At 40.4% G+C, this 25,727-nt stretch overlaps 1 protein-coding gene across 3 annotated transcripts; it reads right to left on the bottom strand.

Annotated features, from left to right (window-relative positions):
• Positions 1–1,822: 1,822 nt before the first annotated feature.
• On the bottom strand, positions 1,823–25,727 carry bdh2 (3-hydroxybutyrate dehydrogenase 2). Of its 3 annotated transcripts, NM_001141916.2 has the most exons (11): positions 25,642–25,679; positions 17,833–17,911; positions 16,816–16,918; positions 15,806–15,884; positions 10,665–10,761; positions 10,012–10,120; positions 7,846–7,906; positions 3,366–3,479; positions 2,891–2,949; positions 2,522–2,614; positions 1,824–2,267 (listed from the first exon to the last, which is right to left on the bottom strand). In NM_001141916.2, exons 3-11 carry the CDS (start codon positions 16,885–16,887, stop codon positions 2,214–2,216), a joined length of 738 nt encoding a protein of 245 aa, NP_001135388.1. In that variant the 5' UTR covers positions 16,888–16,918; positions 17,833–17,911; positions 25,642–25,679; the 3' UTR covers positions 1,824–2,213. The 3 variants fall into 3 exon arrangements, with proteins under 3 accessions (XP_013987032.1, XP_013987033.1, NP_001135388.1); XM_014131557.3 differs by lacking the exon at positions 17,833–17,911 and having other exon boundaries at positions 1,823–2,267; positions 25,642–25,715; XM_014131558.3 differs by lacking the exons at positions 16,816–16,918; positions 17,833–17,911 and having other exon boundaries at positions 1,823–2,267; positions 25,642–25,727.

Genomic DNA, 25,727 nt, shown 5'->3' with positions numbered 1-25,727 from the left:
CGCCAGAAGTTTGTCTTATTGATTTAAGCCTGAAATCTTAAAATTACACCAGCAATCAGGTCTTTCAAGTTATTGAATAACAAACAAAAAAAGACACAGACAGGTGAGGAAACTTATTTTCCCATTCACTTTTCCTATTGTAAGCAAGTGAGAGAGATCAAGTACAGTATGCTGAAATATTTTGGTCTGTATTGTCTTTCGTTATTTGTCGGACCCCAGTAAGACTAGATGTCGCCATTGGTGTCGGCTAACGGGGATCCTAATAAATCATATCAACGGTGCATGTGGAGGATGCATACAAGGTAATGTGGATGGAGAAGTAAATGCGTTGCTTTACAATGACCCTCAAGGTGTACCCTTTCCATGCATACTAAATGTTTGCTCTTTTTGGTGACTTGACCTACATTGCATACTCTATGACTATGACCTTTATGGTGGGTGGGTGGGTGGTGGTGGGTGGGGGGGGGGGAGATTCTTACGACATCGCCAGCAGTATGATTTGAGTTCAATATCCAAAAGACAAGGGCTGTAGCTTTCAAATGTTAATTTATATTTTCTGCTGCCTCTTCCTGGGGTCCAAACAAGATTAAAGCATTTTTTTTTTCAATCTAAATGAAACAGTACATCATACAACACATTATTACACCACTACTCTACCACTACATATCTACAATATAAAATGTATAATACAACATTACAATGTACGTGTGTGTGTAGTGCGTGTTAGTGTGTGTGCGTGTGTCTGTATGTCTCTTCACAGTCCGCATTGTACCAGAAGGAATAGTTTTAAATAAAACATTTTAAACCTGATTTTACTGCTTGGAATATAGTTCCATGTAGTCATGGCTCTATGTAATATTGTGCGTTTCCCAGAGTTTGTTTTGGACTTGGAAAGAAACCCCTGGTGTCATGTCTTGTGGGGCATGAGACTCCTGAACAGGTAATCAAATGGCTACCCGGACTATTTGCATTGTGTGCCCCCCCCCCAACCCCTCTTTTTACACTGCTGCTACTCTGTTTATCATATATGCATAGTCACTTCAACTATACATTCATGTACATACTACCTCAATTGGGCCGACCAACCAGTGCTCCCGCACAGTGGCTAACCGGGCTATCTGCATTGTGTCCCACCCACCACCCCCTCTTTTACACTACTGCTCCTCTCTGTTCATCATATATGCATAGTCACTTTAAGCATATCTACATACTACCTCAATCAGCCTGACTAACCGGTGTCTGTATGTAGCCTCGCTACTGTATATAACCTGTTTTATTTCTTTACCTACCCATTGTTCACCTAATACCTTTTTGCACTATTGGTTAGAGCCTGTAAGAAAGCATTTCACTGTAAGGTCTACACCTGTTGTATTCAGCGCACGTGACAAATAAACTTTGATTTGATGCATGGTATCTGAGCTGTGTGCTAGTCGCTTGAAAGGCTCTGCACAGGTAGCAGTGGATAACAGTGAGGATATTTACTGAGCTGATCAGCACCACAGAGAAGGCGCTCTGAGCCCAGGAGAAGACTGAAGTGAGTTTGACTAAAGGACTCCTGGAACAACTGGAGCAGGAGGCCGCTGAGTTGAGACGCTAAGCTGGAGTAACTTTCACACACACAGAGGATCACAGAGAAAAAACCCCGTTTAAGCTATACACAGTGTGACGGCACAGAAGGATAGCGGTTGTCACGATTGGTTTCACTCAGCCAATCAACTGCTTGCAAACACCTAAACACTTATCAATTGTGATTACCGGTATGCTTCACAAACTAGCAGTTACAACACATTACAAAATGTTTTAAATGAGTTACAAAAATAAGTCAAGTATTGCATTTTGTTTATTAGCTATATGTAATCATTGTGTCAATGAGCACAAAAATCACATGTACAATGAGATGGGTGTTTAAAGCTAGTTGATTACAGTATATTATTGTACACTTATGAGGTACTATTGGTGCTACAAAACAAGGAAACCAGAAGTCATTATTCTTAAATTATTTTTGAAGAGACTATTAAATGTACACCACATAATCAAACAGTTCATAAAATTTGAAAAATCTGTAAAAATGTCAGCAGCTTCTGCATGATTTCAAAATAAGTCAAGATTTTGGCATACAATAAGGCATAGGCCACTGAAATTTCTATTACTGTAACTAACAGTAACTCATGGCAGTTTTCTAGAGCTTCCTTGTGCTCTGTACTGTAGGTTCTTCAGAGCCTCCATCCTCCATCAATGATATGCTCAGTTCCAGTGACATAGGCAGACTAGAGGGAGGTGGAATAAAGAGTTACAGTTTACTTGGGTGCTACGTCATAAGGGCAACAACGTCATAACTTAGCTTAACAGATGTTTCAAATAAATTGTTAAAGAACGTGACTAAACCCCGGCTACATCAGCTATCATTTAGCACCCAGTGGCATGCTAACGCACGGTAACAGAAACAAAACATTAACCCAACATTCAGATACTTTTTGTTGTTGTTGCTGCTGTGGGCTCTGCAGACCATGAATGCGCTCACCTCGTCTGAGGCCAGGTAGACACAGAGGTGTGCCACCTCCTCGGCAGTGCACATTCGTCCCGTCTTCTGTCTCGCCATAAAGTCTTTTAGGGCCTGCAGAGATGAAGCAGGACATATATCATATAAATATATTTACTATTGGCATCTTTCTAATGGAGCGTTTCCCACTGTGGGTTAAAAGGGCCACGTAAAATAGCCATCGAATCTAGTCAGCGTTGGTACTTCGTACATGCAACACTGACAAATAAATAATCATTAACAGATTTCTATCAATTAATGCACAGACATATGGCGCACAGGGAGCTTATTTTAGGCTGTCCTGTTATACACTAAAACAATATGACAGTAGTTGTGGAAGGTAGAGAGTACCTGTTCTGGATCAGGCTGAGCCTGGATTCTCCCCCTCAGAGACGGGGTGTCCACAGTCCCTGTTTAGCAGAGAGGACACTTACATTTTGTACATAATCACTATTCTTTATACAGTGTATGGTACATCACAATGATTAAACAAAAACAATACACTTTTCACAGGGAGACATCTCTGTACTGTGACCTCGGGCGTGAGCGGCATGTCAAATTCTTGAAAATAGAACCCGAGCGTAATTTTAAGATGTGGCTCTGCGAGTGGCTCGCGCTGCTCATGGCTTATGCCCAGGTTTCATTGAAATAAATGGGAGCGTATCATGATTGACAAAAGTTCCCTGTCCAGTGTAGCATTCCTGTAAACAGTGTGTGTTATAATCTAACACAGATCATGCCATTCCTGAGTCATGCTAGGGTATGATTAAAAAGGAAAGGCACGTTAATTAGATTTTATACAAGGAATGTAGGGTTCAGTGCTTACCAGGACATATGCAGTTACAGCGAATGCCTTGCTCGAGAAAATCGGCTGCTATAGATTTGGTGAGCCCAATGACAGCAGCCTTGGAGGTGCTGTACACGCATCGATTCACCACACCTATGGAGGGAACACACGCAGCCACAAAGGTTTTGATTGACTAATTCATGATGAATTACCATACATACAGTGTGTGTGTATTTATTTATATACACACACACACATAGTATATATACAGTGGGGAGAACAAGTATTTGATAACCTGCGAAATCAGCAGTGTTTCCTACTTACAAAGCATGTAGAGGTCTGTAATTTTGATCATAGGTACACTTCAACTGTGAGAGACGGAATCTAAAACAAAAATCCAGAAAATCACATTGTATGATTTTTAAGTAATTCATTTGCATTTTATTGCATGACATAAGTATTTGATACATCAGAAAAGCAGAACTTAATATTTGGTACAGAAACCTTTGTTTGCAATTACAGAGATCATACGTTTCCTGTAGTTCTTGACCAGATTTGCACAGACTGCAGCAGGGATTTTGGCCCACTCCTCCATACAGACCTTCTCCAGATCCTCCAGGTTTCGGGGCTATCGCTGGGCAATACGGACTTTCAGCTCCCTCCAAAGATTTTCTATTGGGTTCAGTTCTGGAGACTGGCTTGGCCACTACAGGACCTTGAGATGCTTCTTACGGAGCCACTCCTTAGTTGCCCTTGCTGTGCGTTTCGGGTTGTTGTCATGTTGGAAGACCCAGCCACGACCCATCTTCAATGCTCTTACTGAGGGAAGGAGGTTGTTGGCCAAGATCTCGCGATACATGGCCCCATCCATCCTCCCCTCAATACGGTGCAGTCGTCCTGTCCCCGTTGCAGAAAAGCATCCCCAAAGAATGATGTTTCCACCTCCACGCTTCACGGTTGGGATGGTGTTCTTGGGGTTGTACTCATCCTTCTTCTTCTTCCAAACACGGCAAGTGGAGTTTAGACCAAAAAGCTCTATTTTTGTCTCATCAGACCACATGACCTTCTCCCATTCCTCCTCTGGATCATCCAGATGGTCATTGGCAAACTTCAGACGGGCCTGGACATGCGCTGGCTTAAGCAGGGGGACCTTGCTTGCGCTGCAGCATTTTAATCCATGACGGCGTAGTGTGTTACTAATGGTTTTCTTTGAGACTGTGGTCCCATCTCTCTTCAGGTCATTGCCCAGGTCCTGCCGTGAAGTTCTGGGCTGATCCCTCACCTTCCTCATGATCATTGATGCCCCACGAGGTGAGATCTTGCATGGAGCCCCAGACCGAGGGTGATTGACCGTCATCTTGAACTTCTTCCATTTTCTAATAATTGCGCCAACAGTTGTTGCCTTCTCACCAAGCTGCTTGCCTATTGTCCTGTAGCCCATCCCAGCCTTGTGCAGGTCTACAATTTTATCCCTGATGTCCTTACACAGCTCTCTGGTCTTGGCCATTGTGGAGAGGTTGGAGTCTGTTTGATTGAATGTGTGGACAGGTGTCTTTTATACAGGTAACGAGTTCAAACAGGTGCAGTTAATACAGGTAATGAGTGGAGAACAGGAGGGCTTCTTAAAGAAAAACTAACAGGTCTGTGAGAGACATTCTTACTGGTTGATAGCTGATCAAATAATAATGTCATGCGATAAAATGCAAATTTTGTGATTTTCTGGATTTTTGTTTTAGATTCCGTCTCTCACAGTTGAAGTGTACCTATGATAAAAATTACAGACCTCTACCTCTTACATCTAACGGATTACATGTAAGGGATTACAAAAAAACGGTAACTAACCCGTTACCAGCTAAAATATTGTAATCAGATTACAGATACTTTTGAAAAACTAGACGATTACTTTAAATCCAGAAAGGATGTTCGCGTAAAAAAATCTTTGGCACTTCTGTTTTCTAAATGACATTCAAATCAGCATTGAAAAAAGCCACAAGTTTAAGTTTGTTCCACCTGAGTGAGTCTGACCACAAGTCAGAGACCACTATGATGACACCAAATGTGTTGATGGATCGCGGGAAAAGAACAGGAATAGTCTTTTGTAGGCTACAGTCCAAGCTATGGCTTCCAATGGTGCGGTCTTGTCTTAGGACGTTAAGTTGGTGGTTGGAGACATCCCTCTAGTGGTGTGGGGGCTGTGCTTTGGCAAAGTGGGTGGGGTTATATCCTGCCTGTTTGGCCCTGTCCGGGGGTATCATCGGATGGGGCCACAGTGTCTTCTGATCCCTCCTGTCTCAGCCTCCATTATTTATGCTGCAGTAGTTTGTGTCGGGGGGCTAGGGTCAGTCTGTTACATCTGGAGTATTTCTCTTGTCTTATCCGGTGTCCTGTGTGAATTTAAATATGCTCTCTCTAATTCTCTCTTTCTGTCTTTCTCTCGGAGGACCTGAGCCCTAGGACCATGCCTCAGGACTACCTGGTATGATGACTCCTTGCTGTCCCCAGTCCACCTGGCCGTGCTGCTGCTCCAGTTTCAACTGTTCTGCCTGCGGCTATGGAACCCTGACCTGTTCACCGGACGTGCTTGTTGCACCCTCGACAACTACTATGATTATTATTATTTGACCATGCTGGTCATTTATGAACATTTTAACATCTTGACCATGTTCTGTTATAATATCCACCCTGCACAGCCAGAAGAGGACTGGCCACCCCTCATAGCCTGGTTCCTCTCTAGGTTTCTTCCTAGGTTTTTGGCCTTTCTAGGGAGTTTTTCCTAGGGAGTTTTTCCTAGCCACCGTGCTTCTTTCACATGCTTTGCTTGCTGTTTGGGGTTTTAGGCTGGGTTTCTGTACAGCACTTTGAGATATCAGCTGATGTACGAAGGGCTATATAAAAATAAATTTGATTTTGATTTGATTTGACTGCTGTTGGCATCCAATGACTATCCAATTTGAATAAACGTTTGGAGGTAAGGATGACAGCAGTGGTGTGTGCGGTGATACGAATATCACTTATTATTGATATCTACATAGCGCATTGATGTGAATCACACTGCTGCTCTCTCATTTAGCTATTTGCACCTCATGAATTGTGGATGGCTGCTCACAAATCTAAATGTGTATTTGATCCCAATAATGGTTGAATTCAAGAAGCTGAAGCTGCCCATCAATCATTGTTTTTTAAACCAGTGGACAGCCAGTGAAAAATGCGCTCTTGCAACAGCTGCATAGTGCAGATCCCAACCTATGAAATAAAAGTGGATCTGATTTTAAAAAATCCATAGGCCTAATGGACACATGCTCAAACTCACACTTTTGATAGACTTAAAAGGGGCAATCTGTAGTTGCTACATCCATTTTTGGACTAATATATAAAACACACAAACACATTGATTCTTGAGGAATATAACTTATAAATGCCTCATGAGCTTAGTTCAACTGTCACACTCCATGAAAACCCAAAATATAAGCTAGTTTTTCTCCAATGTTTGTAAACCTTGTAAATGTAAACAAACACTGTGTAGCCTCATAACATGGTGAAAACAATCATTTTGATATCATGGATGGTCAGTCCTTGCATCCATAGCTGTCTATTAATCTGAGAGTGGTTACATTTCTCCAGGCTCATCCCTCAGCTTTTTACCAAAACAGAGACGGGGCTACCGTTTTGTTACTGTTTCATCTGTGTATTTGCCCTTTAAACAACTTCATATTATGAAGATATTTTGTTGTCACCAACAAAAAAGTAAACATATGTAATTTATTTTCCCAGTGTAAGTAGCACTTTTCAGTAGTGCTCAAAGCATGCCATTCCATGAGCGCAGCATTTATTTTTCAACTTGAAATCAATGACCCCATTCAGTCCTCCATGACAACAAAATCATTACCTGAGCATAACTACTCTGTTTATCTATACTTCCATATTTCCAAGTCCTATTCTTGAAGATCAAGGGGTATACCATTTATTGGAATTCTGAGACTTTGTTTTCTAATGTAAAGATATAATTTAATCGTATTGTTATATGTAGTAGAAAGCGATGGTTTAGAAGAAGCCTACATAACCAACCCATAAAGTTAAATTTTACATCCATATATGGCCAGCTATGTAAACTTTAACATTGGTTTATCCTGCAATAGATACCGTTCAATTGGTAACATACATTTCCATCTTCTTCTAATGTCTCTTAAGGGGAAAGAACCCTAAAAGTAACAGAATGTAATCAGAATACGTTACCGAGTTTGTAATCAGTAACGTAACTTTTGGATTACCCAATTTTGGACAAGTAACAAGCAACAGATTACATTTAGAAAGTAACCTACCCAACCCTGTACACATTGAACTAAAATATAAAAACACAACATGTGTTGGACCCATATTTCATGAGCTGAAATAAAAGGTCCCAGAAACGTTCCATACGCACAGAAATCTTCAAAATGTTGTGCACAAATTTGTTGCATTTATATTTTAGTTCAGTATTATTATTATTATTATTATATTTTTTTTAAAATCACATCCTTACCTTTTATACTGGAGGCCACAGATGCCATGTTAATGATATTCCCGGACTTCTTGGCCAACATCTGAGTTGAGAAAAAAATGTTTTGATCAACAGGACAGTGTTATCCAAGTAAGTGATCTAATTTATCTGTATATATCAAAATGTTTAATTATTAAGTCGACATAGTAGATAAGACACTGCACTATACACATCTTGGGCAGGTTTCCACTACAATATCTGCTGCAGTTACTACAAAAATAATGCCCCTACACGGTCATGGCCAATGCATTCGCCAAGTAGTCAAAACAATCGATAAAGGGTTTGGCTCATGAGACCGCTTTGAAATGAATCTTAAATCACAAAAGCTTTATTAAAAGGTTGTTTGGCAGCAGCAAAACAGTGAGCAGACATCTCATTTTTATCTACAGTATGTAGGCTATGACATAATTGTATCCAGAACCTGGCAGGTAGCCGAGAGTCGACTAGGTGAAAAATCTGTCTGTGCCCTTGAGCAAGGCACTGAACCCTAATCGCTCCTGTAAATTGGTCTGGATAAGAGACTCTGCTAAATCACTAAAATGTAACATTACAAAAATCCCTGACTATATACCCATCATGGAACGAGAGATAATCCGATGACTCGTATTTAGAAACATTTAAGTTATTTTCCTGTAACAATCATATTTTCCGTTTCGTTTAATTTAAAAAAAACCTTGCCCTACTATAACAAAAAAGCTGGTTCAGCAGCAATGTGTCTGGTGTTTTTCTTATCCTGGCTATGCACAAATAGCCTATCCATAAATGGTTTTCAATGGTCTACTCATGGCGCTTTTGCCAGCATGCTTTTGTATTAGTCAAAATTCACAGACAAGGGTAGAACATCGAGAAACATTTATGGATAGGCTACTGTGTGTGTGTGTGTGTGTGTGTGTGTGTGTGTGTTTAATTTGGCTCGTATCCATCCCCATATCCAAAGAGCGTCTCTTGTTCGATTACCAAAGACACGCTCCTCCAAACATAGGCTATTCGTCAATTTCTCTCCTATAACCCCATATCAACGGTAGGCCTAGGTTATATCTTGTTTTTTCAGAACGTGCCTCACACACACAAATACGAAAGATCCAGTAAATTGTATTTGACTACAAGTACAATGCTTAAAGGCATCGCTGAAGCCCATTACAACAATGTTGATTGTCAACACTTCAAAAATATTGAGCAAACACTGGATGTATTTTTTTTTTTACTCATTATTAGTCTGTGCTATTTAATAAACTGTAGGATTAATTCACAATGGACTAGGTTGAGAATAATCCAGGGAATTAACGTAGTAGGTTAGGAGAATGATAATCTCAGTGCTGGCGGTAGGCTATAGGTTCGGGGTATCAGAAATATTTATTTTCACAACCAGAATTATGGGCGCAGTAGCTGGCGGATGCGTGAAAGGGCTGGGTTTTGATGAATTAATTATTTGGAAGTGTGACATTACGTTTCATGGTTTAATGCTGTGTGCCGTTGTCTCAAGTTCTGTAGGTTAGTGCGACACACTTAGTGCCTTTATTTCTAAATGGTAAAACGGATAGAAAATACAATACCTTAAAAAAAAAGTGACATTCTGTACCGTCACCTCATTCATAATTTAATCTCAAATTCAAAATGCTGGCGTAAAATAAATGTACAGTGCCTTCAGAAAGTATTCACACCCCTTTACTTTTTCCACATTTTGTTGTGTTACAGCCTGAATTTAAAATGTATTAGACTGGGTAACGGATCTACACACAATACCCCATAATGTCAAAGTGGAATTGTTGGTAGATTTTTTTTTTGTATTATTATTATTGATAAAGAAAATGAATAGCTGACACAGAGACAAGTACAAAGCTCTCCCTCGCCATCCATTTGGTAAATCCGACCACAACTCTATCCTCCTGATTCCTACTTACAAGCAAAAATTAAAGCAGGACGCACCAGTGACTCGGTATACAAAAAAGTGGTCAGATGAAGCAGATGCTAAACTACAGGACTGTTTCTGAATTCAGGCTGTAACAACAAAATGTAGAATAAGTCAAGGGGTATGAATACTTTCTGAAGGCACTGTAGCTTCAGTTGAAATTCATATGGTGAGGACTGTGTGTTCCTTAATTCTGGGGTCAGAGGTCGGTGGAGTAAAGAGGCGGGGTGGTTGGTCACCTTGGGCAGGAAAGCCCTGGTCATGAGGTACATGCTGCGGACGTTGACGTTCATGGTGAAGTCCCAGTCCGCCTCCTCGCAGTCCAGGATGGAGCCGTGATGGACAAACCTGGGAGGGGTGATGGGTAGTGGTCAATCATGGATGAACCAAAATGGCGGTGTTCCCAGTCAGCTTGATAACTAGTATTAGCACAATGCCTGTAAGTCTATGATAACTGCTAGCATGCTAGTAGATACTGCAGACTTCCAGTCATTGGCTCACAAAACTTCCTCCAACTTCCTTCATACTGAATGCAGAGACATTAAAATGGTATCCATGAGTTAATCTGACTATGTAAGCAGAAAATACTTAATTGCCAAAATCCCGAAGTAACCCTTTAAATTGTATTTGCAGTGGTCTTAAAAAGTGTGAAATGTGACCTGTTGAAATTGTGCAGAGGGAAAATGTGAAGACAAATAATTTACCTGGTTTACACAAAATAAAATGTAGACAGTGCCCTAGCTACTTCGGTACAGGGGGCACCTTTTGGAAAATGGTGTGTGATGGTGCAACATCTGATCTGACATGTATTAATTCAGTGTGTCATCGATATAATTGAATCAATCCCTCAAAATATGTGAAAAAGGAACAGGAAAAAGCATTAAAAAAATACCCGGCAACATTGAACAGCACATCTATGTGGTCAAACTCCTTGGCCAGCGCTTCCACTTGGTCCTTCTTGGTCACATCCACCACCTTAGTCTTGATACCTAGGAGATATACGTAAGATTAGCCCCAAAAACCATAGGTGGATGCGGGCTGTGTCATGTGAAGTGATGTGTCTAGATTTTAAAAAGTTCTACATAGATTTGGAAACGTTAACTGTGTTGGAGCGTTCAACAAACACTTTTCAGACCAGGTAGCTATTACTCTTTTCAGAGTCAAGACAGAACTTAATTTATTGATAAGATAGAGAGCCAAATTTACCATCCATCGAGTAAGACCCAACCATTACTTCCACGGTAATCGTCCCAGTCGTTTACTGGCCAACAAGCCATGCAGTAATGAGCAGATAATTCCACTATTTCAGTAGTTGCTTTACCATCACAACCCAAATTAATCAAAGATTCTCCTTCTATAAATAACTGTAAACCTCTGATTGTATATCCATACAAAGCAATACTAAGTATTTTTCTAAAATAATTAAAAACTTCTCTCAGAGGAAGCCACCTTTCTTGAACTCAAAAGAGCATTGGATAGCATGAATAAAGGCAAATCACCTGGATGGGACAGTATTCCTCCTAAGGTCCATTTAAAATGTTGGAATCAATTACAGTTGAAGTCGGAAGTTTACGTACACCTTAGCCAAATACATTTAAACTCAGTTTTTCACAATTCCTGACATTTAAAAAAATTCCCTGTCTTAGGTCAGTTAGGATCACCACTTTATTTTAAGAACGTGAAATCACAGAATAATAGTAGAGGAAATGATTTCAGCGTTTATTTCTTTCACCACATTCCCAGTGGGTCAGAAGTTTACAATTAGTATTTGGTAGCATCGCCTTTAAATTGTTTAACTTCGGTCAAACGTTTTGGGTAGCCTTCCACAAGCTTCCCACAATAAGTTGGGTGTATTTTGGGCCATTCCTCCTGACAGAGCTGGTGTAACAGTCAGGTTTGTAGGCCTCCTTGCTGCACACGCTTTTTCAGTTCCGCCTACAGATTTTCTATAGGATTGAGGTCAGGGCTTTGTGATGGCCACTCCAATACCTTGACTTTGTCGTCCTTAAGCCATTTTGCCACAACTTTGGAAGATTGCTTGGGGTCATTGTCCATTTGGAAGATCCATTTGCGACCAAGCTATAACTTCCTGACTGATGTCTTGAGATGTTGCTTCAATATATCCACATAATTTTCCTGCCTCATGATGCCATCTATTTTGTGAAGTGCATCATTAAATTATGTCAATTAGCCTATCAGAAGCTTCTAAAGCCATGACATAATTTTCCAAGCTGTTTAAAAAGGCACAGTCAACAAAGTGTACGTAAACTTCTGACCCACTGGAATTGTGATACAGTGAATTATAAGTGAAATAAGTCTGAAAACAATGTTACCAAATACTAACTGAGCTTATGTAAACTTCTGACCCACTGGGAATGTGATGAAAGAAAAGAAAAACTGAAATAAATCACTATTATTCTGACATTTCACATTCTTAACTGACCTAAGACAGGGAATTTTTACTAGGATTTTTTACTAGGATTAAATGTCAGGAATTGTGAAAAACTGAGTTTAAATGTATTTGGCTAAGGTGTATGTAAACTTCTGACTTCAACTGTACGTTGTAAACTTTCATTTATAGGCTAGGTTGTAGCAACCTCATGATAGCTGCTGGGAAAATGTTAGTATCATGTAGTAGCCTAAACCTATCGATGTTACATTGAATATGAATGACTGTCATCCAACATGCTGTAATAAAAATAAGGCCATGCTCAAAAGTATCATCCTGCCTTAACTTAAACGGCACCGACCACCACTGTTTAAATATCATTACATTGGCAAGGCCTAAAAAAAAGATATATTCTTAAAGTGGGGGGTGTATTAGGCCCTATATAGGTAGAATTATTTACCATTGAGGTCCTTGAATTATAATTAAGTGGTAGAAAAGATCTCTGAAAGTCCTTGAATTTGACTTGTCAATGTCTGTATGAACACCGCTTAAAGGACGTATAGTCCTAGGCTGTACAGGTGGAGTTATGGGCCAATTTGCAACTACACCTGTGGAACTGCATGAAAATCGTTACTTTAGTTACAAACCATTTACGAATGTTAATCCCAATGTCACACATTGGCCCCATTATTTATAGAAAAACCCATTTATATTTCCTTCCTTAGATAAAACCATTGGCAGAAACTTTAACAGGGGGCCTCCCGAGTGGTGCAGCAGTCTAAGACACTGCATCGCAGTGCTAGAGGTGTCACTACAGACCCGGGTTCAATCCCAGGCTGTGTCACGAGGCAGCGCACAATTGGCCCTGCGTCGTCCAGGTTAGAGGAGGGTTTGGCCAACCGGGATGTCCTTGTCCCATCGCGCTCTAGCGACTCCTTGTGGCGGGCCGGGCGCATGCATGCTGACTTTGGTCTCCAGTTGTATAGTGTTCCCTCTGACACATTGGTGCGGCTGGCTTCCGGATTAAGCGAGCAGTGTTTCAAGAAGCAGTGCGGCTAGGCAGGGTCACGTTTCGGAAGGATGCATGGCTCTCGACCTTCGCCTCTCCCGAGTCCGTACGGGAGTTGCAGCTGCCTCATGTGACACAGCCTGGGATTGAACCCGGGTCTGTAGTGACACCTCTAGCACTGCGATGCAGTGTCTTAGACTGCTGCACCACTCGGGAGGCCCCCTGTTAAAGTTTCTGCCAAAGGTTTTATCTAGACAAGACTAACTACCAATGGGATGTTAAAAATAATTTCACTCTGAATCAAAATGGCATGGCCATACTACCAATATTTCACAATAATGCCTTGCGATTTGGAGGGTGGCCTTTGGTCCAAATGTGGAATCCATACACTTACTGATATCATGGGCAGTAATAGTTTGAGAACATTCCAAGATACATGCACATTATCAGACAACTCCTTTTTTCTATATTTACAACTTAGATCAGCTATGCTGGCTTATGGAGTCCCTTGGGAAACCAAACGACCGAACCATCCAATTATTGGTTTTATGAATAAACTCTGGGCTCCCGAAAGAACTGATCTCAAAAATATATAAACTTCTGGAAAGCTCATTATGAGCTAGCCATAAAAAAAAAAGTATGTTCCACAGATCTAATTGAATCGGAACAACCCTTTAACTGGAACAGAATATGGAAAAATATTACCTTGGCATCCCGTAATCCGAACCATTCATTTATAAATGTTAAGTTTGTTCGCAGACTGTATTTAAGTGGGAGTGCCCTTTAGTTAAATTCTTCTGGGGCAAAGTTAAAATTAATTTAGAAGTGCATGAATTTAAATATTCAATGCTTTGCATATATTATGTTTCTTAAAGTGGATACAGTTACTATTAGAAGTTCTAACATAATTATCGACAGTGAGAATGAATGGTGCTAATCAAGGAACAATTGAGGCCTTGACATATATACTTGACTCTAAAGAACAATCTCAGCTAAAGCCCCACACATAAATTTTAATTTATTTACTTTTTGCTTTCAGGCCCACAGGCTGGTACATTTTGGATAAGTATTTAATTATCCAAAATCTATATACTATAACTTTAATATCTGAAGCATTCTAACTTCTGTTGCATTCCTTTTATCCTCGCTGTTATCCAAAATATCTAAGCATGTGGGCAACCCAGTGTACCTTCAGAGCGCAGCCACAAATTGGAAGGAACAAACGTGTAGGGCACAGGCATGAAATGTTGAGTAGCTTTATCCACTAAGACAGGACACCAGATGGTATATAATGCATGTATGAACCATACATAGGCACTTCGTGTCCAAATCGTGAGATTTGAAAAAGATCCCGCTGCATCTCTTTAATACATTAGTAGGTGTGGGAAGATGAACATGCACAGAAGGAAGTGGTACACTGTCCCTTTTAAGTAACTCACTTTGAGAGGACTATCTACCATAACTAAACATCCATGCCTCAAACATAGGCATGGTTGGGTAATGTACTGTGATCATCGCACATGTGTCATAGAAATGCATTTAAGCATTGGAATGTATTGTAATAGGAGCAGTTCATAACCCCTAAAACAATACAACTACCCATTACACCTAAACAGTATGGTTAGAGATTAAACCATGGACATTGTTTTAATGTAGCCTTTGAAAATACCAGGGTTTTGCTATCCTCAAAAGGTAAGCGTTAATAACTTTAAGGGCAATCTCCAAATGGTACATCAATTTTGCACTTTTAAATTAATATACTTATCCTTTCCAATCCGATTCAATGTAATTTCATCTTTGTGGACTGGAACCATCACAGAATCGTTCACTCAATAGCCCACACTGCAAAGCACAAGTTCAGGCTGCTAATAAGCTATTTGCAACTTCCCGTTTATTTAAAACGTTATGGTTAATTTGCTCATGTAAAAATATCACCCTGTTTGCAATATTAAACAATTAATTGGTTTAAAATTTTACTGGGTGTGCAGAGCTATGGCTGAGTGGTAACTCTCCCTGTGCTCATCACATATGCAACTCCCCGCCAGAGACCAGGATTCTTTCCAGAGTTAACCTGGGAGGGTTATCTCCCCTCTTTACCCCCTTTTAAATGTCTAATATGTCTAAAGAAAAGTTGGAAAATGAGAGACTGCAATTCAAAACAAAGTGGCCAGTGGCATTTCCCCAGATGACATGCTTCTTGAGGCCCTAAAATGAAGAAAATTTAAGCAAAATTGTAGGAAATCCCAATGCAATTTTGTGGCTCACGGTATAATATAGATACCCCATCAGAACCCGAAATATAAGCTTTTTTTTTTTTTTTTTATGTGTAAAGAATGTAATTTGTAAACAAACATGGTTAAAACTATACTTTTGAAATCACGGATGGTCAGTCCTTACATAGTTCCTTCTATGAACCTGAGAGTAGTTACATTTCTCCAGCCCCATCTCTAAGCAGTTCACCAAAACAGTGGCAGGGCTCCTACTCTATAAAACAGGAACATTCATTGGGGTGTACTGAGGGTATTGCATTCAAACTAATGTCTTGATGGATTTTAAGATTTGATATGAATGAAGGGCACGCCTTAATTCTCGGGATCCCCAGTAAATGGCGGTAGTAAACAAAAATAAACTGTACCAGGGTGGCCATCCAGTTCCTTCAGCTTCTCTCCATTGATATCTGTTGCAGTGACTTGAGCTCCTTCTTTGGCAAAGGCCTACAGTTAAAATGACAGAATATTACTTTCATGGTTATTTACAGTTCACTCAATATCAGTAAAATGTTCAAATTAATACATCATGAATACTTTACATCATTGTACAAGTCTTAGAGTAGGGGTAGGCAACTAGGTTTAGCCGCGTAAATTGACTGCAAGTAAACCCAAATAGATGCAAAAATATCATACCTTGATTGAGACATGATCACATAGGTCTGTATTTGTGGGAATAGTTTGGAATGGAATTCTTGGTTACAGTCTTTGGGAGGCCTAATAAAAATGCTAATAGGACGAATTTGGCAAGTGGGCTGCTTGTTACCGACCCACCATATCTACACTGAATGTACAAAACATTAGGAACACCTGCTCTATCCATGACAGACTGACCAGATGAATCCAGGTGAAAGCTATGGTCCCTTATTGGTGTCACTTGTCTAATCCACTTCAAAATCAGTGTAGATGAAGGGGACGAGACAGGTTAAAGAAGTAATTTTAAGCCTCGAGTCATGGATTGTGTATCTGCCATTCAGAGGGAGAATGAGCAAGACAAAATATTTAAGTGCCTTTGAACAGGGTATGGTAGTGGGGGCCAGGCGCACCGGTTTGAGTGTGTCAAGAATTGCAACGCTGCTGGGTTTTCATGCGCAACAGTTGTGTGTGTGTGTGTATCAAGAATGGTCCACCAGCCAAAGGACATCCAGCCAACTTGACAACTGTGGGAAACATTGGCGTCAACATGGGGCAGCATCCCTGTGGAAGGCGTTCAACACCTTGTTGAGTCCATGCCCCGATTAATTGAGGCTCTTGTTGGGCAAAAGGGGGTGCAACCCTATATTAGGAAGGTGTTCCTAATGTATTGTACACTCAGTGTATACTTGTTAAGCAAATGTAGCCTAGCTGTGTGGCAAATGGTAAATTAAGTAAATATTACAATGGCTGCAGCTCTTCCAATGCCCTGGGCTCCTGCTGACAACACAATGACTTTCCCGTCCAGGCGGCCCATGATGACGCAGTGTTTAATTATACAGGCAATTCTGCAAATTAACAAAAACCTTGTCATTATTGTTGTTAAGATCACAGTCAAGGTAGTAGAGTTGAAGTTGCCGTGGTGGATTTATTATCCAAAAACAGTGGTGGAATGTTCTTAAAAACATATTTAGGGAACATAATGCTTTATTATTGTGAAATGTTTGATGTTTGTGTGTGAAAGATGTTTATTGGTTGGGTAAAATTGCATGATCAGCTATTCTCACACCCCTAAAGCCCTATACTACGTACTTGGTTCGAGTTAGCGAGGTAACTTTAGTCAAATCTGAGTTCTACTCAGGATAACCAGTACCACGAAAGTGGCTCACCTTTTAGCCAGGTCAATTTCTATGGCAACAAATCCTTCAGAAATAACCTACTCTGGCCCAGGTTAACTCAGGGCTAACAACATTTTTCGTGAATGACGTGTCTGAGCCACGAGTTGAGGACCAATGAAATCAGATTCCCTTCTACTCTAGATTGTATCATTTCCTTCATTTGAGGAAGACCGATTCAATATTTTATTCATTAAATGTTTGTGTCTTTTTTTATGTCAAAATACCTATCACATTACACATTTAGTAATGACAGAATGCATTTGAAACTTCATGCACAGTAAAACTTGTATGACCTTATAATACAAGTATTTATTCCATAAAAGTGGGGAAAAAGGTGCTAGGGTTGTCCCCAACAATTAAAATCTTGGTCAACCAAAAGTCGTCCGTTCTTTCGACCAATCGGTTGGCTGAAATTCTTAAAACGTGTATTTTTACATAAAGTGATAGAACGGCGCCGGAGGAGATGGCTGCCGTTTTACGGGCGCCTAACCTAGTGTTTTTTTACATTATTTGTACATAATGTTTCTGCCACCGTCTCTTATGACAGAAAATAGCTTCTGGATATCAGGACAGCAACTACTTACCTCGTACTGGACTAAGATTTTATCTTTAATGAGTCGGATGCAAAGGATTTACTTCAGACACCCGACAAGACCCAAATCCCTGTAATTCGCATGAGAAAGATACAGAGATATCAGGGACGTAGATCGGGGTGCCTTCTAAGGAGCCGACAACGAGTAGGTAATCTGCCTCAACCATCAGTCTTATTAGCCAACGTAAAATCATTTGACAACAAAACAGACGAGCTACGATCACAAATATCCTACCAACGGGACATTAAAAACTGTACTATCTTATGTTTCACCGAGGCATAGCTGAACGACAACATAGATAACATACAGTTGGAGTGGTTTACGCTGCATCGGCAAGATAGAACAGCCGCCTCCAGTAAGACAAGGGGTGGCTGTCTGTGTATATTTGTAAACGACAGCTCGTGAACGAAATCTAATATTAAGGAAGTCTCTAGGTTTTGCGCCTGAGGTAGTTAATCTCACGATAAACTGTAGACCACACTAGTTATCATAGCTGTCTATTTACCACCACAAACCGATACGGGCACTAAGACCGCACTTAATGAGCTGTATAAGATCATAAGCAAACAGGAAAACGCTCATCCAGAGGCAGCGCGCCTGGTGGCCTTAAAATCCGTTGTACCTCATTTCTACCAGCATGTTAAACGTGCAACCAGAGGGAAGAAAAATTAAATAACTCTAGACCACCTTTACTCCACACACAGAGACGTGTACAAGGCTCCTCCTCGCCCTCCATTTGGCTAATCTGTCCATAATTCTACCCTACTGAGTCCTGCTTACAAGCAAAAACTAAAGCAGGAAGCACCAGTGACTCGGTCAATAACAAACTGGTCAGATGACGCAGATGCTAAGCTACAGGACTGTTTTGCTAGCACAGACCGGAAGAAGCCCAGAACATATTCCAATGGCATTGAGGAGTACATCAGTCATTGGCTTCATCAATAAGTGCATCGATGATGTCGTCCCCACAGTGACCGTGCGTACATACCCCAACCAGAAGCCATGGATTTCAGGCAACATCCGCACTGAGCTAAAGGGTAGAGCTGCCGCTTTCAAGGAGCGGGACCCTAACCCGGACGCTAATAAGAAATACCGCTATGCCCTCCGACGAACCATCAAACAGGCAAAGCGTCAATACCAGCTCCGACGCTCCTCGGATGTGAAAAGGCTTGCAAACTATTACAGACTACAAAAGGGAAATACAGCTACGAGCTGTCCAGTGTCACGAGTAGAGGTCGACCGATTATGATTTTTCAACGGCGATACCGATTATTGGAGGACCAAAAAAAACCCGATACCGCTTAAAAATCGGCCACATTTTTTATTTATTTATTTGTAATAATGACAATTACAACAATACTGAATGAACACTTATTTTAAGTTAGTACATCAATAAAATCAATTTAGCCTCAAATAAATAATGAAACATGTTCAATTTGGTTTAAATAATGCAAAAAACAAAGTGTTGGAGAAGAAAGTAAAAGTGCATTATGTGCCATGTAAGAAAGCTAAAGTTTAAGTTCCTTGCTCAGAACATGACAACATATGAAAGCTGGTGGTTCCTTTTAACATGAGTCTTCAATATTCCCAGGTAAGAAGTTTTAGGTTGTAGTTATTATAGGAATTATAGGACTATTTCTCTCTATACAAGTCGTATTTCATATACCTTTGACTATTGGACGTTCTTATAGGCACTTTAGTATTGCCAGTGTAACAGTATAGCTTCCGTCCCTCTCCTCGCTCCTACCTGGGCTCAAACCAGGAACACATTGACAACAGCCACCCTCGAAGAATCGTTACCCATGTAGAGCAAGGGGAACAACTACTCCAAGTCTCAGAGCGAGTGAAGTTTGAAACGCTATTAGCGCGCACCTGGCTAACTAGCCAGCAATTTCATATCGGTTACACCAGCCTAATCTTGGGAGTTGATAGGCTTGAAGTCATAAACAGCGCAATGCATTGCGAAGGGCTTCTGGCAAAATGCACGAAAGTGCTATTTTGAATGAATGCTTACGAGCATGCTGCTGCCTACCACCGCTCAGTCAGACTGCTCTATCAAATCATAGACTTAATTATAACATAACACACAGAAACACGAGCCTTAGGTCATTAATATGGTCGAATCCGGAAATTATCACGTTTATTCTTTCAGTGAAATACAGAACTGTTCCGTATTTTACCTAACGGGTGGCATCCATAAGTCTAAATGTTCCTGTTACATTGCACAACCTTCAATGTTATGTCATAATTACGTAAAATTCTAGCAAATTAGTTCGCAACGAGCCAGGCGACCCAAACTGTTGCATATACCCTGACTCTGCGTGCAATGAACGGAAGTGACAATTTCACCTGGTTAATATTGCCTGCTAACCTGGATTTCTTTTAGCTAAATATGCAGGTTTAAAAATATATACACTTCTGTGTATTGATTTTAAGAAAGGCATTGATGTTTATGGTTAGGTACAGTCGTGCAACGATTGGGCTTTTTTCGCAAATGCGCTTTTGTTAAATCATTCCCCGTTTGGCGAAGTCGGCTGTCTTTGTTAGGAAGAAATAGTCTTCACAGTTCGCAACAAGCCAGGAGGCCCAAACTGCTGCATATACCCTGACTCTGTTGCAGAGGTGACACATTTTCCCTAGTTAAAAGAAATTCATGTTAGCAGGCAATATTAACTAAAGATGCAGGTTTAAAAATATATACTTGTGTATTGATTTTATGAAAGACATTGATGTTTATGGTTAGGTAGAAGTTGGAGCAACGACAGACCTTTTTCGCGAATGCGCACCGCATCGATTATATGCGACGCAGGACAGGCTAGAAAAACTAGTAATATCATCAACCATGTGTAGTTAACTAGTGATTATGATTGATCGTTTTTCTAAGACAAGTTTAATGCTAGCTAGCAACTTACCTTGGCTTCTTCCTGCATTCGCGTAACAGGCAGGCTACTCATGGAGTGCAATGTAAAGCAGGTGGTTAGAGCGTTGGACTAGTTAACCGTAAGGTTGCATCCCCAAGCTGACAAGGTAAAAATCTGTCATTCTGCCCCTGAACAAGGCAGTTAACCCACCGTTCCTAGGCCGTCATTGAAAATAAGAATGTGTTCTTAACTGACTTGCCTAGTTAAAAAATATTTATATTAAAAATATAAAAGGCAATACCGATTACCGATTGTTATGAAAACTTGAAATCAGCCCTAATTAAATCGGCCATTCCGAGTAATCAGTTGACCTCTAGTCACGAGCCTACCAGACTAGCTAAATTACTTCTATGCTCACTTTGAGGCAAGCGACAATGAAGCGTGCATAAGAGCATCGGCTGTTCCGGACAACTGTGTGATCACGTTCTCCGTAGCCGATGTGAGTAAGCCTTTTAAACAGGTCAACATTCCCAAGGCCGCAGGGCCAGACGATTTACCAGGACGTGTGCTCTGAGCATGCGCTGACCAACTGGCAAGTGTCGTCGCAGATATTTTCAACCTGTCCCTGACTGAGTCTGTAATACCAACATGTTTCAAACAGACCACCATAGTCCCTGTGCCCAAGAACACCAAGGTAACCTGCATAAACGACTACCAACCCGTAGCACTCACATCTGTAGACATGAAGTGCTTTGAAAGGCTGGTCATGGCTCAGTTCAACACCATTATCATAGAAACCCTAGACCCACTCCAATTCGCTTACCGCCCCAACAGATCCACAGATGACGCAATCTCACTAAGCTACGGCCCCTGGGACTAAACACCTCCCTCTGAAACTGGATCCTGGACTTCCTGACGGGTCGCCCCAGGTGGTAAGGGTAGGTAACAACACATCTGCCACGCTGATCCTCAACACTGGAGTCCCCCCAGGGGTGCGTGCTCAGTCCCCTCCTGTACTTCCTGTTCACCCATGACTGCATGGCCACGCCGACAAAACAACAGTGGCCTGATCACCGACAACAATGAGAGCCTATAGGGAGGTCAGTCACCTAGCCATGTGGTGCCAGGGTAACAACCTCTCCCTCAATGTGATCAAGACAATGGAGACATTTGTGGACTACAGGAAAAAGAGGACCAAGCACGCCCCCATTCTCATCGACAGGGCTGTAGTGGAGCAGGTTGAGAGCTTCAAATTCCTTGGTGTCCACATCACCAACAAACTATCATGGTCCAAACACACCAATACGGTCCTAAAAATGGTCAGACTGCAGCCACCCTAATCATAGACATTTTTCTCTGCTACCGCACGGTAAGTGGTACCGGAGCTCCAAATCTAGGTCCAAAAGGCTTCTTAACAGCTTCTACCCACCAAGCCATAAGACTCCAGAACAGCTAATCATATCGCTACACAGACTATTTCTATTGTCATCATCCCCCCACCCCCTTTTACAGTGCTGCTACCCTCTGTGCATAGTCACTTTAATTCTACCTACATGTACATATTACCTCGACTAACCTGTGCCCCTGCACATTGACTCTGTACCGGTACCCCCTGTATATAGCTTCGCTACGGTTATTTTACAGCTGCTCTTTAATTATTTGTTATTTTTCTATTTTCTTATCTATTTTTTTACTCAACACGTATTTTTCTTCAAACTGCATTGTTGGTTAAGGGCTGGTAAGTAAGCATTTCACTGTAAGGTCTACACAGGTTGGATTTGGCACATGTGACAAATAAAAGTTGATTTGATAGACATACCCTATGTGTTTAAATAAAATCAACTACATGCATTGAGCTTGTCTGATGCTTTAAGGTTTGATGAAATAAGTCAAATGCCTCAAGAGGGCGCCAGAGATCTAGATAATCAGAAGAAGAAAAAATAAAAAAAATAAAATAAAATTAACCTGAACCAACTATTCTCCTCCCGCTCTTGCTGGCTTTCGCAGATTCTGCCATTACTCTCCTGAAGTTGCCAGTAATAGGCTACACAAGGAATCGGCAACCTTTCTCATGTTGAATGCCAATTTATCTTACAATTTCTAACGATCTGCATGCCAGTTATGGTGTTCATGTGCAAATTTCGTGAAAAAGTTATTATAACGTCTTCATATCTCAAAATCATTGTCATGTGGTTAATCAAAATTCTATCCAAATGACACAAACCTAAAAAGTTACCTCTATTGCCAACAACTAAAAACTTGCAGTCTGCATGTAGAAAATATCCTGACAAAAATAAATATATTATAAATCACATTGTTGAAAACAGGACATGTGTAGCCAAATTTGAAATATTGTATCAACTATTAACTTGGGTCCAGCCCAAAGGTTGCACTAGGGAACTTGCAACATTTAATAAATATTCTGGGCCCTCAGATTTTGTGCACCAGTTATCTCGGGACAGACAACTGTAGGCTATTTGCGCAAGGGATAAGAAGCAGTGCTTGACTTGGGCAGGAGCTCACCGGAGCTGATTACCGGCACCTCAAATTGTCTACTGCTGTTACTCTTATAGAATGTCAGTTCAAAAGTATTGTGGAGCTCCTGCATCTAAATAAACAGTACCAGCACCCAAAATGAGTACAGGGACTTATTTCAGTCCAAGTCAGGCACTAATAAGTAATTTATTTTATGACATTTATCAAAAGGGAGAGAGCTGGAAAGATTTTTCAAATACATTGAGGAACTATTGTAATTACCAATGGATGTAAAAACAGACTGTTTGCTTGCTGTTTGAGGTGAAGAAAACATTACTTTGAGAAGCTTCACAGGTGGTGTGTGGTGGTGCATTAAGCCAATCAGAAATATTATCAGATCCCCAAATGTGCACATTTATATGCCTACATTTGCACTCAGGCCAGATAGACTATAGGCCTACTTCTATGCATGCGCGTCCTTACTCTACATTGACAGGAGCGGTCCAAACAAAAGACAATGACTAAATTAACAAAACTCGTAAATGGAATGAAATAAACCAAAACTTGTTTCTCACAAGTGTAGCATAGGTTGTGCACTCTGCAAACAATGTGTTCACCCAGACAATAAGAACAGGAAGACTGGAATAATAATATTGAATGCATTAAAATAAATTACAGTAAGCAAAGTAACAAACATTGTAGATTAGAAATTATAGGGTTTAACAGTAAATGTACTACTGGTGACATGTAATAGGGAATTGATATACACTAACACTCAAATGCAAAAAACTCACAATGAAGTTATGAAACAATGAATGTGGACAAATTGGCAGGAGAGCACACATTCTGGAGAGAGAAGTGCATTGTGCATCTGAGCGCATGTTCAATCCGACATCAGCATTGGCCATGCAGCATTTAAGGGGATATGGCCTCAGTAGAAGTCATGACATTCATGCTTCGCAGAGCAGTGCAGAGCTGTTGTCAAGAAAGTGAGTTTGTGTTCATACAGGATCCAATCATGTCAATGCGGAGCTATACAGAGCCCTCCGCTTTGTTAGAACATTTGGGAAGCACATAGCGATGCGGTACGGAGATCGATTTGGCATCTGCATGCTTTTGGAGGCTCAGCAAATGCGTCACACCCTCCATATGGAGCCTCCGACCACATTTTCAGATCAAGCATAAATTGGCTTTTAGTCTAGGCCTCCGCAATGGATTAGGTCACTGAGATGTGCGTAAATATACAGTGCCAGTCAAAAGTTCAGACACACCTACTCATTCCAGGGTTTTTCTTTATTTTTACTATTTTCTATTATATATTTGAGATTTTTCAAAGTAGCCACCCTTTGCAGAATACTAATTTAAGTTTATATGGGTTAAATGGAATAGTAACTGAAATATGGACACTGACTGTAGGCCTACAACCTCTCACATAGCGTAATATAATATTGACTCCAGCAGAATTATGCATTTCTTGCAGTAAAATTATACAAATGTTAATTATCTCAGGAACATGAGTGAAGAAATATGATTTCTTTCAGCATCTCTAGAGAAAATATGAATATTATCTTTGACACTTACGGAAGCAGACAGTATTTCAACCACAAAATATGCACCCAAAACTAACAGAATTCTAATCAGAAATGTTTCTTCATTTTCTCAGCTTTTAATTTCCTTAAAACGGGTCAAACTGATGACATTTGGACTATTGCACAGGACCCATCTTTCCACTGTTTTGGAGTTATTGCGTTCTCCCCCGGTCCCTAAACAAAACATACCACTTTACCGGTGTCAATTAGATTACTAATGCATTCATTTTATCGATGTAAGATTCTGGTGAGCACTACCTTAGTCTTCTGGGGCAACAAGTTATGACAGAAGAGAATCTACATGCATCAAACTATATAGTTGGAAATTTGATACTGAACAAAAATATGAAAAAAATTCTAAGATTTTACTGCGTTACTGTACTTTATTGTTTAGTTACATAAACTGAAATTATGAAAACGATTAGATTTTAGCAACCAGGAAATGGCTGAGCGACTTCTGCATAGTGCATCTAGAAACAGAGGTAAGGTCTTTGGACTAAGGAGTAATGTTAGGCTCCTTCAGTACCATATTGGGCTAGGTTTGACAAGAATTGATGGCATGTCAACCTCATCTCTTTTTTTCCCCATGACATTTCCTCGCAGTTTAAAAAAAACACTTTCCTATAGTACTTTGTTATTCATTTGCAAGTTAATTCAATAGCTAGAATCATACTCTTTTGTTTTAACTATTCAGCGTGCAAAATTGTTGTTACAAGCAAATACTATTTTGATCTACAGCAAACGTGTGCAACGGAGATACATTACATAACGTTATATTTGCAATTAAATATCTAACTATTCATATGAGTGATACATGCTGTTTCGACCGGGCAAAAATAACTTTGTAGGACAATTTTGAACTTGAAACAACTTACCAACGCTCTGCAACGACAACAGATCATGAACTTCAGTCAGGTGATGCCTCGTGCCCATTTACTAAGTTCCTATTGGCTTATGTAGA

The sequence above is a fragment of the Salmo salar genome, chromosome 12, assembly GCF_965601325.2.
Source record: "Salmo salar chromosome 12, fSalSal1, whole genome shotgun sequence".
Taxonomy (NCBI): domain Eukaryota; kingdom Metazoa; phylum Chordata; class Actinopteri; order Salmoniformes; family Salmonidae; genus Salmo; species Salmo salar.
Note: the sequence above shows the minus strand (reverse complement) of the source record. Positions and strands in the feature narration are given on the sequence as shown.

Coding starts and splice junctions, on each gene's coding strand:
- bdh2 (XM_014131557.3), bottom strand. CDS start 16,887: ATGGGCCGCCTGGACGGGAAAGTCATTGTGTTGTCAGCAGGAGCCCAG. Junction 10,121..10,664: donor GTGCTGTTCAATGTTGCCGG/GTATTTTTTTAA, acceptor CACCCCTCCCAG/GTTTGTCCATCACGGCTCCA. Junction 2,268..2,521: donor TCTACCTGGCCTCAGACGAG/GTGAGCGCATTC, acceptor ACCTCCCTCTAG/TCTGCCTATGTCACTGGAAC.